The 12,620-nt window shown below is 40.4% G+C and overlaps 1 protein-coding gene across 1 annotated transcript; it reads right to left on the bottom strand.

Moving 5' to 3' along the window:
* Positions 1-627: 627 nt before the first annotated feature.
* Positions 628-3,127, bottom strand: pcna (proliferating cell nuclear antigen). Its single transcript, XM_077243457.1, has 6 exons — positions 2,612-3,127; positions 1,943-2,040; positions 1,705-1,772; positions 1,414-1,608; positions 1,194-1,317; positions 628-1,119 (listed from the first exon to the last, which is right to left on the bottom strand). Exons 1-6 carry the CDS (start codon positions 2,830-2,832, stop codon positions 1,043-1,045), a joined length of 783 nt encoding a protein of 260 aa, XP_077099572.1. The 5' UTR covers positions 2,833-3,127; the 3' UTR covers positions 628-1,042.
* Between the last annotated feature and the right edge of the window lie 9,493 nt (positions 3,128-12,620).

A 12,620-nucleotide genomic window follows, 5' to 3' on the forward strand; every position in this document is an offset into this window, starting at 1 on the left:
CTCAATCTTAAGTTTATCAAGCGACGAGAATACTTTTTGTGCGCAAAAACAAACATAAATAACTTTATTTCAACTAATCATTTCCTTCTCTGTGGGCCTCTAGTCAGTTAAACTAGTGTAATTGCGTAAGCTACATCACACGTAGGCTCACTATTGGTCGACGCTGGTCATGTGGGTGATGCGTGTGACACACAACAACAGATCATACGCTGTTAAACTAGTAACCTGACTCGAGAGAGTCAGAGAGAAGGAAATTAATAGTTGAAATAAAGTAGTTTTTTTTTTTTGTGTGCACAAAAAGTATTCTCGTCGTTTGATAAACTTAAGATCGAGCCACTGTAGTCACTTGGACTATTTTAACGATGTCTTTAATAACTTTTCGAGGCCGGCAAGTTCAATCCCTCAAGAAGCCTATGGAGGAGTGATCCAGCTCTCAGATTTCATCAAAAATATCTTAATTTGTGTTCCGAAGATGAACGAAGGTCTTATGGGGTTGGAGCAACATGAGGGTGAGTAATTACTGACAGAATTTAATTTTTGGGTGAACTATCCCTTAAGCATTAGTGTCTAAACAGCTTAAGCGTTCAATTATCAAGTATATTGTGACAGGAGATAAACAATCACAAATCATCATTACAAAAAGTTTTATTAATGGTTGACTGGATGAACAGTGTCCAATTAGCATATTTACAGACAATTATCTATACATTAGAATGAGCAGTTGGACAAAACCTGAAATGGAGTAAAGAGGGACCTAGTTTGAGGAAATTAGACTGAACCAAAGTTAAGTCTGTATGCTGCCATAAACACAGATTCAGCCCACAGTGCCTGGTAAAGCTAAGGACCAAACTACCATAGTTTAAGTGCACCCATATATCTGCCAATCATATAAAATGGCTTAGGTCACATAATTGTGAATCCATTGAACTGGAAACCACAGCAGACATTGAGTAAATTAATATTCCCAAAACAGCTATCCAAACAATTTTTGATATGCAGAATGAAATCGAACAGATGACAGCCTTTAATCTTCTACTTGGATTTAGGAGGATTCTTCATCAATCTTGGGTGCCAGGTAGTATTTGATGTGTCCCATGTCTGCAATCTTGTACTCAACCACTGTAGGAGAAAGAGGACAATCAATCATTCGAATTCAAAATGCAATGTAATGAGCATGTGAGCATTTTTCATACCTAGTGGAATGTCTGCAGACATGCTGAGTGTGACTGTCTTGGACAGAGGAGTGGCCTTGGTGAAGAAGTTCAGGTAGTTCAATGCAAAAATTAGCTGCACTGGCTCATTCATCTCAATCGTCACCTGCGAGGAACACAGTGTTGTCAATAACTCTCATAGTACAGACTTGATAAGTACAGACTTTAGTTAGTTATGTTGTCAATGTTAAAAGAATGTTACCGCTTCATCCTCCTTGTCGACACTGCTGGTCTGTGAAAGCTTAACGTTGCCTGTACCCAGCTCTCCACTGGCAGAGAACTTCACGCCATCCTTGGCGCATGAGATCATGACAGCATCGCCGATCTGCGACAGATCTCTGCAGATTCGAGCGAATTCACCAGAGGGCATCTTCACCACGCAACTGTATTCCTGCTCCTGAGGTAAAGAACAGAACAAAACATGACCATTAGAGAAAATGGGGGAAAACACACTATCATATCAGAATAAAGCATGTTTAATAAAAAGCCTCACTGGAATGCCAAGCTGCTCCACATCCAGATCCATCAGTTTCATCTCATAGTCGGACACTTTCTCCTGATCTACAAACACATTCATAGATCAGCACTGGCTCTCTCTAGGATAACTCAAGGCTTGTTTTTATCAATAGTGAGCTATATCTTGTTTATTTTGGCTATATGTACTGGAAATTATTATTCTCAGTTTCAGATTAAATGCATAACTAAAGTTCAATTTAGTCTCATGTACTTACTGAGTGTTTCAAAGACAAGAGCCAAAGAGTCTGCATTGTCTTCTGCCCTGAGCGTGATGATATCTTCATTTCCGGCACACTTCAGAATCTTTGACATGCTAGAAAACAAGAACAATTCCTTTCAAATTAATGAACAGACACTTTTATTGTAACATGTAGAATGACATGCTGAATAAAATTATAAAACATAAAAACGTTCTTATGTAAAACATATTACAGTCACGTTGAACCACTTATTTTATAAAACTGCATATTGGTAGTGTACAATTCTTTATAAGCAATCTTTTTTTGTCTAACTTTAAATTCTTTATAAGCAAGCTTTCTTTGTCTAACTGTAAAGCCATATCGTCATTCAACAACCCGGCTTTTTTTCCCGCCAACACGCTTGAGCGCGCGTAAATGACGTCACGACCAGCAATGAGGGAAGAATACAGGAAACACTCTGCGCGCCAAATAATAATAGTACATGCATATTTGGGACACATTAAAATATTAAACACATTCAACCTATGTATATCAAAACTAACAATTGTGAATGGGACGGATTTTTGTTTAACATCTTTAAAAGAGCGGACTGCGGTTTGCTCGCGCAGTCAGGCATGTTCAGACATGTTCAACTTGCATGTTATACGACAAATAATGAAAAAATAATGAAAAAACAATCATTACCTGCTCAAATTGACACCCATGGCCAGGTTTCTGTCGCATCGGTAGGAGTCGAACCCATCGCTCCGGAGTGTGAGCTGCACCAGAGACACATGAGAGGAGTCCATGCTCTGCAGAGAGATGCCCGAGGAGCTGACATCCCAGCAGGCTTCGGTGATGAGGTCTTTCAGAGCCTCCAGAACCTTCTTAAGGATTGATCCTTGAACGAGACGTGCCTCAAACATCGTGCTTCTTTCTTATGGGAGATAGAAAAATAGTTATCTAAATTCTGTTATGACACGAGCGCGTCCTGGTTTTCTGCTTGTCTTCAAGTGCAGGAACGCTGTACTAGTAGTCTATCAAAGTTTTTTAACGGTAGCAGGTACAAATCCAAAGACTGTAAAAGAAACACAGGTAGAATCCGTCCCGTCTTCTCTCGAAGCTCTAAACGTAACTGCGCGCGCTTTTGCTGGACCTTTGATAAACTGTCCCTCTCTTGCTTTCGTCATTTCCTCTGACGCTTGTCCTCTCTCCGACTCCTCCTGGAACACGGACGGAACTGCAGCCTTTGACCACAAGAGGGCGTCATTTCATACGCATTGATGTGTTTGCGTGAGCTCGTCCCTTGTCAAAGCAGTAACTCTTGAAATTACCTGTTGTTGTTTTTTTAGAATGTTTAATGACTGAAAGGAAATTTGAAGACAGCATTTAAGAACAAAAAAGACTTTCATAAAATAAAATAAATCCTACAAAAAACACGAGTATAACATGTGGGTGCATGTGTAACATTTAGGCCCTATGGATTTATTTATTTAGTTATCTATCATCTGAATTGAATCCTCCCGCAGTGTAATAAATTAATTATTAAAAGTATTATATTATATAGAAGTATACGCATGTATAATAATCTGTCAAAAAAGATTGAATCTTGAAAACGCTGAAATGTGATTTGCAGCTATTGGCCACAAGAGGGCGCCAATTCTAACGTCAATTATTAATTTGAACCAAATTGTTTGCCTTGCGGTTCTCTTTTGCTATGTTTTTGCCGTAAAGAGAGATAAGATGTTGAGATGTTAGATGTAACGTTTTTTTGCATTGTTGATCTTAGAAAACCACAAAATAAAGTATGGAAGAGAAAAAAAAGTAGGCTACGTTGTCTGCGGTTTCAAAGACCAGGGGCCCAAGAAGGAGGTAAGGTTCAACCAACTGGGAGTTAAAACTTGAATTCTGAGTTGACTTACCCTAAGATGGGAAACAGGCAACATGCAACCATGGCAACAGCACCGACAAAAAGGCGTCCGCATACTTCCGAGTCAATACGTAAGTTTAAATCTTAATCACTGTTTTAATAGCAAAGGTGAAAACTGGCAGAACGGTAAGTTATTTAACTAATATTCATTTTTATAGCAGCTTTTCCCACAGTCTAGACTAATGCTCTTTTCAAGATTCAAAGATTCAAGATTCAAAGGTTTTTATTTGTCACATACTCATACAAGATGTGCAGTGAAATGTTTTTGTGACGTACTGTACTTCTGTGCTCAATTGAAGTAGAAAATAAAAATACAATAAAAACACCATAGATACAATACAATAAAGTTACAGCGGAAGTTATAATTAAGTTACTATTAAATGATAATTAAATTATGCTTATGACTATTTTACATGTGCAATAGTAATGCAGTCAGTGTGCAATGGTTAAAAATAAAAATTCATATTTTGTCTATGAATTAAAACTAGACAGGCAAATGTACAAATGTTAAAATTGAGTGACTGGGTTAAAAATGTTGAAAGTGTATTCAAAATTAAAAAGTGTTCAGAGTGCAGAGTTCAAGGCTCTGATTGCCGCAGGGAAAAAACTGTTCCTCATCCTCTCTGTACGTGTTTTATGGCAGCGCAGACGTCTACCTGACCTGAGGGTTACGAACAGTTTATCGCAAGGGTGATGGGGGTCCTTGATAATCCTTCTGGCCCTGTTAGTACAGCGTGTGATGTATAAGTCATGCAGAGGAGGGAGTATGATGCCCATAGTCCGCTCAGCGGTCCTCACCACCCTCTGCAGAGCTCGCCGGTCCCGACAGGAGCTGTTACCGTACCAGACAGAGATGGCTCCAGTCAGTATGCTCTGTACAGCAGCATAATAAAAGGAAATCAGGATCCGTTGGGAGACCCTAAATCTCCTGAGCTGTCTGAGGTGATAAAGGCGCTGTCTTGCCTTCTTCACCACAGTATCCGTGTGTAGAGTCCATGATAAATCCTCGGAAACGTGCACTCCAAGGTATTTAAAACTGCTCACCCTCTCCACTGGTGTCCCATCTATCAGAAGAGGGGTGTAGGTCCTGCGACGTTGTGGGCAGAAGTCCACCACCATCTCCTTGGTCTTCTCCCCATTTAGCAGTAGGCTGTTGTCCTTGCACCACGTTATCAGGTCTGACACCTCATGTAGATAGGCCCGCTCGTCGTTGTTAGTGATCGGGCCCACCACAACCGTGTCGTCCGCAAATTTCACGATGGTGTTGGATCTTTGCCTGGCGGCACAGTCGTGGGTATACAGAGAGTACAGCAAAGGACTCAGCACGCAGCCCTGAGGGACACCAGTGTTGATGATGAGGGGGTGTGATGTGTGCCCTCCTGCTCTGACAACCTGAGGCCTGGCAGTTAGGAAGTCCAGGATCCAGGCACACATTGATCGATTCAAACCCAGGTCATACAACTTAGTGGCCAGCCTGCTGGGGACTACAGTATTGAAAGCTGAACTGTAGTCTACAAACAGCAGTCTGACATAGCCCCCTCCTGCGATGTCAAGGTGGGAGAGGGTGGCGTGCATGACCTGGGAGATTGCGTCGCCTGTGGATCTGTTGGAGCGATAGGCGAACTGCAATGGATCTATGGTGCTTTGAAGAGAGGAGCAGATGTAATTCTTTATCAACCTCTCAAAGCACTTCATGACCACCGAGGTCAGTGCTACTGGACGGTAGTCGTTCATACCAGCTGGGGAGGCGTTCTTGGGCACAGGGATGATGGTGGACATCTTGAAGCATGTGGGGACTGTGGATTGTGCAAGAGAGAGATTGAATATGGAAGTGAACACTGGAGCCAGAAGGTCAGCGCAGGTCCTTATGACTCTTCCTGAAATCCTATCCGGACCTGCCGCCTTCCTGGTGTTTACCTTTTTCAGCTCCCTTCTCACGTCGTGCTCAGAAAAAACGGGGCTGAGTGCTGCCTCACTTGTAGAACTCCATCTATCTGCATTAATCAGGCCCATGTTCACATTGCCAGCGTTAGTATTGCTAGATTCGAAACCTGCATAAAAGGAGTTCAGTTCGTTCACCAGCGTCACGTCTGCACTCACCATGCGGGGGCGGACCCCTTTATAGTCCGTGATCTCATGTAATCCCTGCCATATGCTTCGTGTGTCCTTTTCCTGGAATTTTGCTTCCATCTTGTCCCTGTAGCGCCGCTTAGCATCCGCTATGTCCCGTCTCAATTTGTAACGTGCAGCCTTATATTCCGTCATATCACCCGACAGCAGTCCAGCATTGTAGGTGATGGTGCGTTCTTTCAGTGCAGCACGGATGGATCTGTCGACCCACGGTTTTTGATTCGGAAAAGACTTCACATAGCCTAACCCTCTAATCCAACCTATTAGGCCTACATTTCTTAAAGGGGTCATATAATGCCATTTTTGTACATGTTAATATGAATCTTTAGGGTCTAAATGAAAACTTTGTAATATACTTTTATTAAAAGTTCTTATTAGTTTTATAAGAAAACACTAATTTTACCTGGTCAAAAACAGCTCTGTTTTCAGCATGCCGTTTCAGTGCATATGCCTTTAAATGATAATGAGCTTTGCTCACTCCGCCCCTCTGTTCTGTGGGGCGGGCCTTTTGACTATGTTTTTGAGACAACCGCACGTGGAGTGTTGCCTTGACAACAGTTTAGGATATATTTTGGGGAAGAGCGGGAGTCTATGAGGACACATCTGTGCAACCATATCAATTTGAACCGGAGTCGGAACCGGAACAAGATGACGGCCCTGAAGAAGTTTGACAAGTAAGGCTCGAACAGGACGTTTCTGAATGGTTGGTTAACGTAATGTCACGTAATGTACACGTAGGGTGAATTGCCCTAATGTGGGACACTGCCTTATGTGGGACACCTAAGGTCTAGTGTTTGTAGGTCCCCCATAAATACATGAATGATAGTGAAACTATGGGTTAGACAAAGCTGTGGTGTCATGTGATCAAAATCACATGACCTCTCAAATGTCCAATCATATTTGAGGGTGGAGCAATCATCAAACAGGAGACACCTTGGGTGCTTCTCAATATCCCTCCTCGTCTCCTCTCTCCTCCGTCCTCCATCATATGACCCGTAAACCGATTGAGCTCAGCCATCTTGAAGGACATCTCAATTCTCTAATTGCACCGCGAGGAGTCGAGGAACGAGGAGTGAGGAGGCTTCCAGAGGAGTCATGAACGAGGATACACAGGTGTATCCTATGCGGAAGTGTTTTATCGACTAAACGTAACGCACGTATCGATTCTCCTCCCCCTTCACATCGATCGCAATCGTTTTAATTTATACTTTACCTTTGCAGTTTATATAATCCACACATCTCACATATTTCAACAGGGTATCTTGCTTCATTATTATTTATTATGAAATTTCTTAAATAACCAAACTTCGACAACATAAGGGCAGATCCTTTGAGCGCTGCTGATGACGCTGTGAAGTGACGCTCGAGTGAACAAGTATTCCAATGTATAAAAAAGCTATCATTCCAGTCCTCCGTCCTCGTTTTCTTTCCTTGCAGCCTTTCCCTCGCATCCTACAGGGGGTGGAGCAGAGACGTGAGGAAGCGAACCGAGGAAAGGAAACGAGGATGCACAAATAAGAAATGAGAAGCATCCATCGTGTGAAAACCATATGAAGGTTAATGACATAGAGTTTTAACAAATTTGATGCTAAGGAGTTAAATAGGTTTTAAACAAAGCAATCCTGCTACTTTTTAGCCTAATATGCTTATGAAATGTTTGTCCATCAAAAATAGTGTAACTTTATGTGTATAAACTATATATTTGTATCAAATTTCCTAGTGTCCCACATTAGGGAATGTGGTTTCCAAATCCGGGACAGCATGATCAGCCTAATGTGGGACAGTACTTCAATGAGTCAAAAATGTGTGGTGGGGCATGGTTTAATTTTTTTTGTTTTAATTTTAATACAAATATTAATAATGTTTATATTAGACAAATATTAACTTAAGAAAAAAATGTTTCACCTAAGGCATTGATGAAATGGATACAGGATTTGCATTACTTTTTTTCAGATTCTGTGGTCAGATATGAATAAATATGTAATTCCTAATAGATAAGTCAAAGAAACTCACTTTAAAATAATAAATAGATATTATCCATGTAATGATTTTATCAGTAAGTTTAAAGAAGGGGTTTCTCCATTATGCCGTTTTTGTAAAGAGGAAACAGAAACAATTGTACATTTTTTTTTTTAGTTGTAATTATACCAAATTATTTTGGTCCAAAGTTTCTCTGTTTATTTGTTATGTGTTTTAGAAATTCATCACTATAACCGATATAATGGTCTTGTTCAGACTGATCTCATGAAATGGCGTATGTATGACACGCCAATTCGTATTTCCATTTTTGGCGTGCTATCAACACGCATAATCGCTGTTTATGGATTGTGATACTGGTTTACTGGAAATGGATAATATAACTAAAAATGTTGTTATTTTACATGTTTCATCCATTCATAACCAAGACAATTACTAACTAAGATTTAAAAAAGAATCTAAAATAAAATAAGATTATACTATTCTACATTAAATGTGATTTTTGGTCTTTTATCATAGATTTTTCAGTGTCCCATATTGGGAACACAACTGTCCCACATTAGGAAGCTGCAGATTTTTTCAGACAACTTGCAATAAGAGCACTAATATGTCTATAATTTCTCTTATGAATGGGTTATCTGAATTTTCTCTTTTGATTTGATTAGGACACATACTGGGGTTTTTTAAAAAGGTATTGAGTGTGGATATAATGTTTTGATTACACATCGCAATATGTCACAGAAGTCTGAAGTGCAAAAAATGTCCCACATTAGGGCAATTCACCCTACATAGTTTTTAATAACACATTAACCATAATGCATTGTTCATTATAAACGTGGGATTATGAATTATATTGAGAACGTCGTAACGTTACAGAGAAAACATGCCGTAATATACAGAGTGTAAACATTAATAAACATTCATCGTGAAGCGTGCAAGCGATTTGCAAAGATTAATATTTAAAGGTTAATAAAACGTTACACTCACTTCTTCTGGAGGTGCAGCAGGAACACGAATAGTTGGTACCGATTCTGTTTTCAGGACCAGCTTCTTAGCAAAACCAGATTTACACTGACCCTCGTTTAGAAAACAGTCTGGTGAGAAATTATTAGCGCAAACATAAAAGCATTTACGTTGATCGCTGGGAATATTCCCTTCAAAAATAAAGGCGCAACCACTGCGTCTTCAGCGGTAGGAACACCAAAATGACAGAACACCACAATCGCTTAGACGCCATTCTGCTCCAGTGTATCAACAATGGTGGACTAAAATGGCAGCTCACTCAGGGCGGGTCTGTGTTGAAACCATAGAAACGCTGCTGTCAATTATCAATCGTGGGAGGGGCGTCCGATTTAGTGACGTCACAAAAACGAACGGCTCAATTTTAGGCAGGGGGAAACATATAAGGAGATTAAAACAAAAACACTGGATGGATTTTTATCATTATATGTTGGTTGTGTACAGGCACTGCCAATACACATTTCAGTACAATCAACTTGTAAAAGTGCATGTACATATGCATATGCATATGACCCCTTTAATTATAGTAATAAAATTAACATTTGTCTTTTACTCAGCCAACAGCAAGAAGCCAGAGGCTCGCAAAATGGGGGGAGGGCCTGCTCCACCACCACCACTCATGACGAGGAGATTGTAAATAGTGCTGCCGCGATTAGTCGACTTAGTCGACGTAATCGACCATGCAAATTAGTCGACGGCAATTTTTTTAGTCGACGTGTCGTTTTACTATTGACCGCCTATTTATTTTTGGTCTCCCGTCTCAAACGGCTGACTTTAATTCACCTCCACACAGCAGTCTGTGCGCCGTGCGCGGCCTGCTGGTTAATCTGCTATCCTCTTCCTTCACGTTCCCGCCCCGCCTTCACTGCTTTGATATGAAAAATTGCGGAGGCAGGTAACGGTGCTTTCAAAGTGGGCTCGTTTGCTGCGGTCCGAGCGCGATTGTTCCCGGCGCCCCCCGCAGCGTTGGTCTGTTTCACACTCAACTTAATTCTATCGAACACTGGTGCGTTTGCGTGCATATTATGCCATCGCAAACGTGCACGGCGCATGATAGAAAACAGAACGCGGGTCAGTATTGTGTTTTTCAAACGGACTCTTTTGAGGAGACAATGGATTTCCAAATGTGTTGCCCTGATTCCACGCGCAAAGCACGAATACACTGCAGGCTCACTCTCGCTCGTATCCAAGGTAAATCATCAACACTATCATCCCTTACATATGTTTTTTTAACTAAATACATCATAATAAGCTAAAACGCATGCGCAGGTTACTTTACTTCCTGAACAAGTGCGCACCTGAGTCCGTGTTATTTTCACATTCACGCAAACCGCGGCACGGGCCCGCCATGCACGCAAGTGTAAACGCGAGCTGCATATCTGCCTGCCTGCTTTCAGCGCGACTCATTATTAGGCAGAGCTATGCGTAGTGGGCTAGACTCTTTCAATTCCAATTTATTTGTGTAGCGCTGTTCACAATATCAGAAAATGCATGTATTGCATCTACTTTACAATTCAGAGTGATGTTATCAGTTATGCATTTCAGAAATGTACATAAAAAATTTACAGTAAGCTAATAAAAATTTATTTAACAGCATAGATGAACAAAGAGCTAATTTAATTAATACATACATGTTTGTTAATAGAGGATTAGATTAGGACTCTGACTAATATGGTATAGCATAATGGAAATGCAGATAGTTAATGCTTTGATTGTTAATACATAATGTTTTTGAACAGGTGACATTTTATGTTTTGGCCCTTCAGTTGAGTTCAAAATTAAATGGACACAATGAAATAACAAACACTTGATTTTTTTTTTTTTAAATTAGTCGTTTAGATTAGTCGACTAATCGAAAAATTAGTCGAAAGATTAGTCGTTAGAAAATTAGTCGTTAGTGGCAGCACTAATTGTAAATAATATGTTTATTTAACAGCTGTGGTGAAGGTTATACGGCATGTATCTCGGACTACCCTTCCATCTGGCATCCTTTCAATCCATACAGTAATCTCTTTGATTTCCGGAAGGTGCGATGATGGGAATATGTGTCATCAATGCATCCAACCACATAGGAAATCCTAAAGTAAATTCTAATTATTACGTTACTTCCAGAGGTCGCAGCAAGATGTTATCAAGTGAACGTCATTTATCAGGTTAGCCTCATTTAAAGCGGTTTCTACAGACCTGACTTTCAATCCTGTGAAACTCCTCTTTGATCACGGGTTTGTGCCCAGGAAACAAACAATGCAAAAACTCTAAGAGCGAGCATGAGAGCGAGGCACACTTTCCTTACCGCTCTGCATTCAGCGGCCATACTAAAACTACCATTTAAAAATGGTATTGCTCAAATAAATATGCATGTGGATAGGACCAAAAATAAATCCTCTCCGGACATAAATGTAACTCCCTACGAATGAATGCTGCCTCCTCATCTACAGGATCCTGTATAATGACATGCTATTTTTGTCCCTTTAACAGTGTCTGCATGATGGAAATATGCACCATAAATGTATGTAGGCCTACCTGCACTGCAAAAAAAAACTTATTTTTGTAAAATACTATCTTAAGTAGAAAATATCTAAAGATTCTTAAATCATTCATAAGGTGGGCAATTTAGTCTTGCTTCCTGGGGAAAAAAAATAATAATTTAAGTGCATTTTTCTTATTTTACTAATTATCTGCCAATGGGGTAAGAAGTATTTTTGCAGCGTGAATGAATTAATTAAGTATTTAAACAACGCTTACGGTTTAAAAAGGGGGAGGAGACTGAAAGAAACTCTGGTTTTACCGCAGAAAACCTGCTCCTGACCAGGTTAGGTTCACAGAGCAAATTACCATGGTAACCGACTCGGAGGATTAATTTACCTCACTTTCAGAAACAGCCTTGACTTACCCTGCTTTCACAGGTTTGACATAGGCCTCCCGTTCTGAAACGGATAGTTTCCCTCATTTCAGGGTTTAACATACTCAAGAGTTTTCACTTAACCTCCTTTCTGAAACTCAGGTTTAGGCCTACCAGACTAAAATGCATGTTTGAGCTGTTTGAACTGAAAGCAACTTGCACTGACATATCTTAAAATATGTCAGTGTTATTGTTTTGTCTCAAGAAACACATCAGTAATGTTTTTCTTTTTTAAGGCCTAATCATGGCGTAATCTAAGCCCTATCTCTGAAACTAGGCCATGGAATCATAAAAGTGCATGTTCTGTATAATAAACTTTAAAAATAGATCACTGACACGATTGTCGGACATGCCAGGACAGCTATCCTTTTGCAGTTTTCTGCATGAATAACTGGAAGCAATCCATAGCATGACCTCGAATTGTGTATAAACATTCTTCCATAGCATGTTCGAACAAATACAGAGTAGGGGATATTAGAACATCGTTTCAGGTGTGCATGATAATGTTTGTGGAATGGGATCAAATGGTGACTCATGCACTGAAACTTGCATGAGGCTTCATGCAGTGAGTAACAGTGTTTGCACGAATCTGACAGTAGTTCACTCACTCTGCCGTGTTTGCAGGCAGAATCCTCAACCGCAGGGCTTACCAGCTGGTTCCTAGTGTGGGATTCTCATGTTCCCACTTTAGCCCCAAAACTCTTGAACCCATCCAGCTGAAGAGGGGTGGAATTTCCCAATGCTAGTAAACAACT

The sequence above is a fragment of the Siphateles boraxobius genome, unplaced genomic scaffold (assembly GCF_051911475.1).
Source record: "Siphateles boraxobius isolate OS27281-9 unplaced genomic scaffold, OSU_SipBor_1 25, whole genome shotgun sequence".
Classification (NCBI taxonomy): Eukaryota; Metazoa; Chordata; class Actinopteri; order Cypriniformes; family Leuciscidae; genus Siphateles; species Siphateles boraxobius.

What these genes read in the sequence shown, in the direction of transcription:
- pcna (XM_077243457.1), bottom strand. Translation starts at nt 2,832, where the DNA reads ATGTTTGAGGCACGTCTCGTTCAAGGATCAATCCTTAAGAAGGTTCTG. An exon ending in TGGAGCAGCTTGGCATTCCA is followed by an intron (nt 1,609 to 1,704) that starts GTGAGGCTTTTT and finishes TCTTTACCTCAG; the next exon opens with GAGCAGGAATACAGTTGCGT. An exon ending in TCGACAAGGAGGATGAAGCG is followed by an intron (nt 1,318 to 1,413) that starts GTAACATTCTTT and finishes TGTTCCTCGCAG; the next exon opens with GTGACGATTGAGATGAATGA.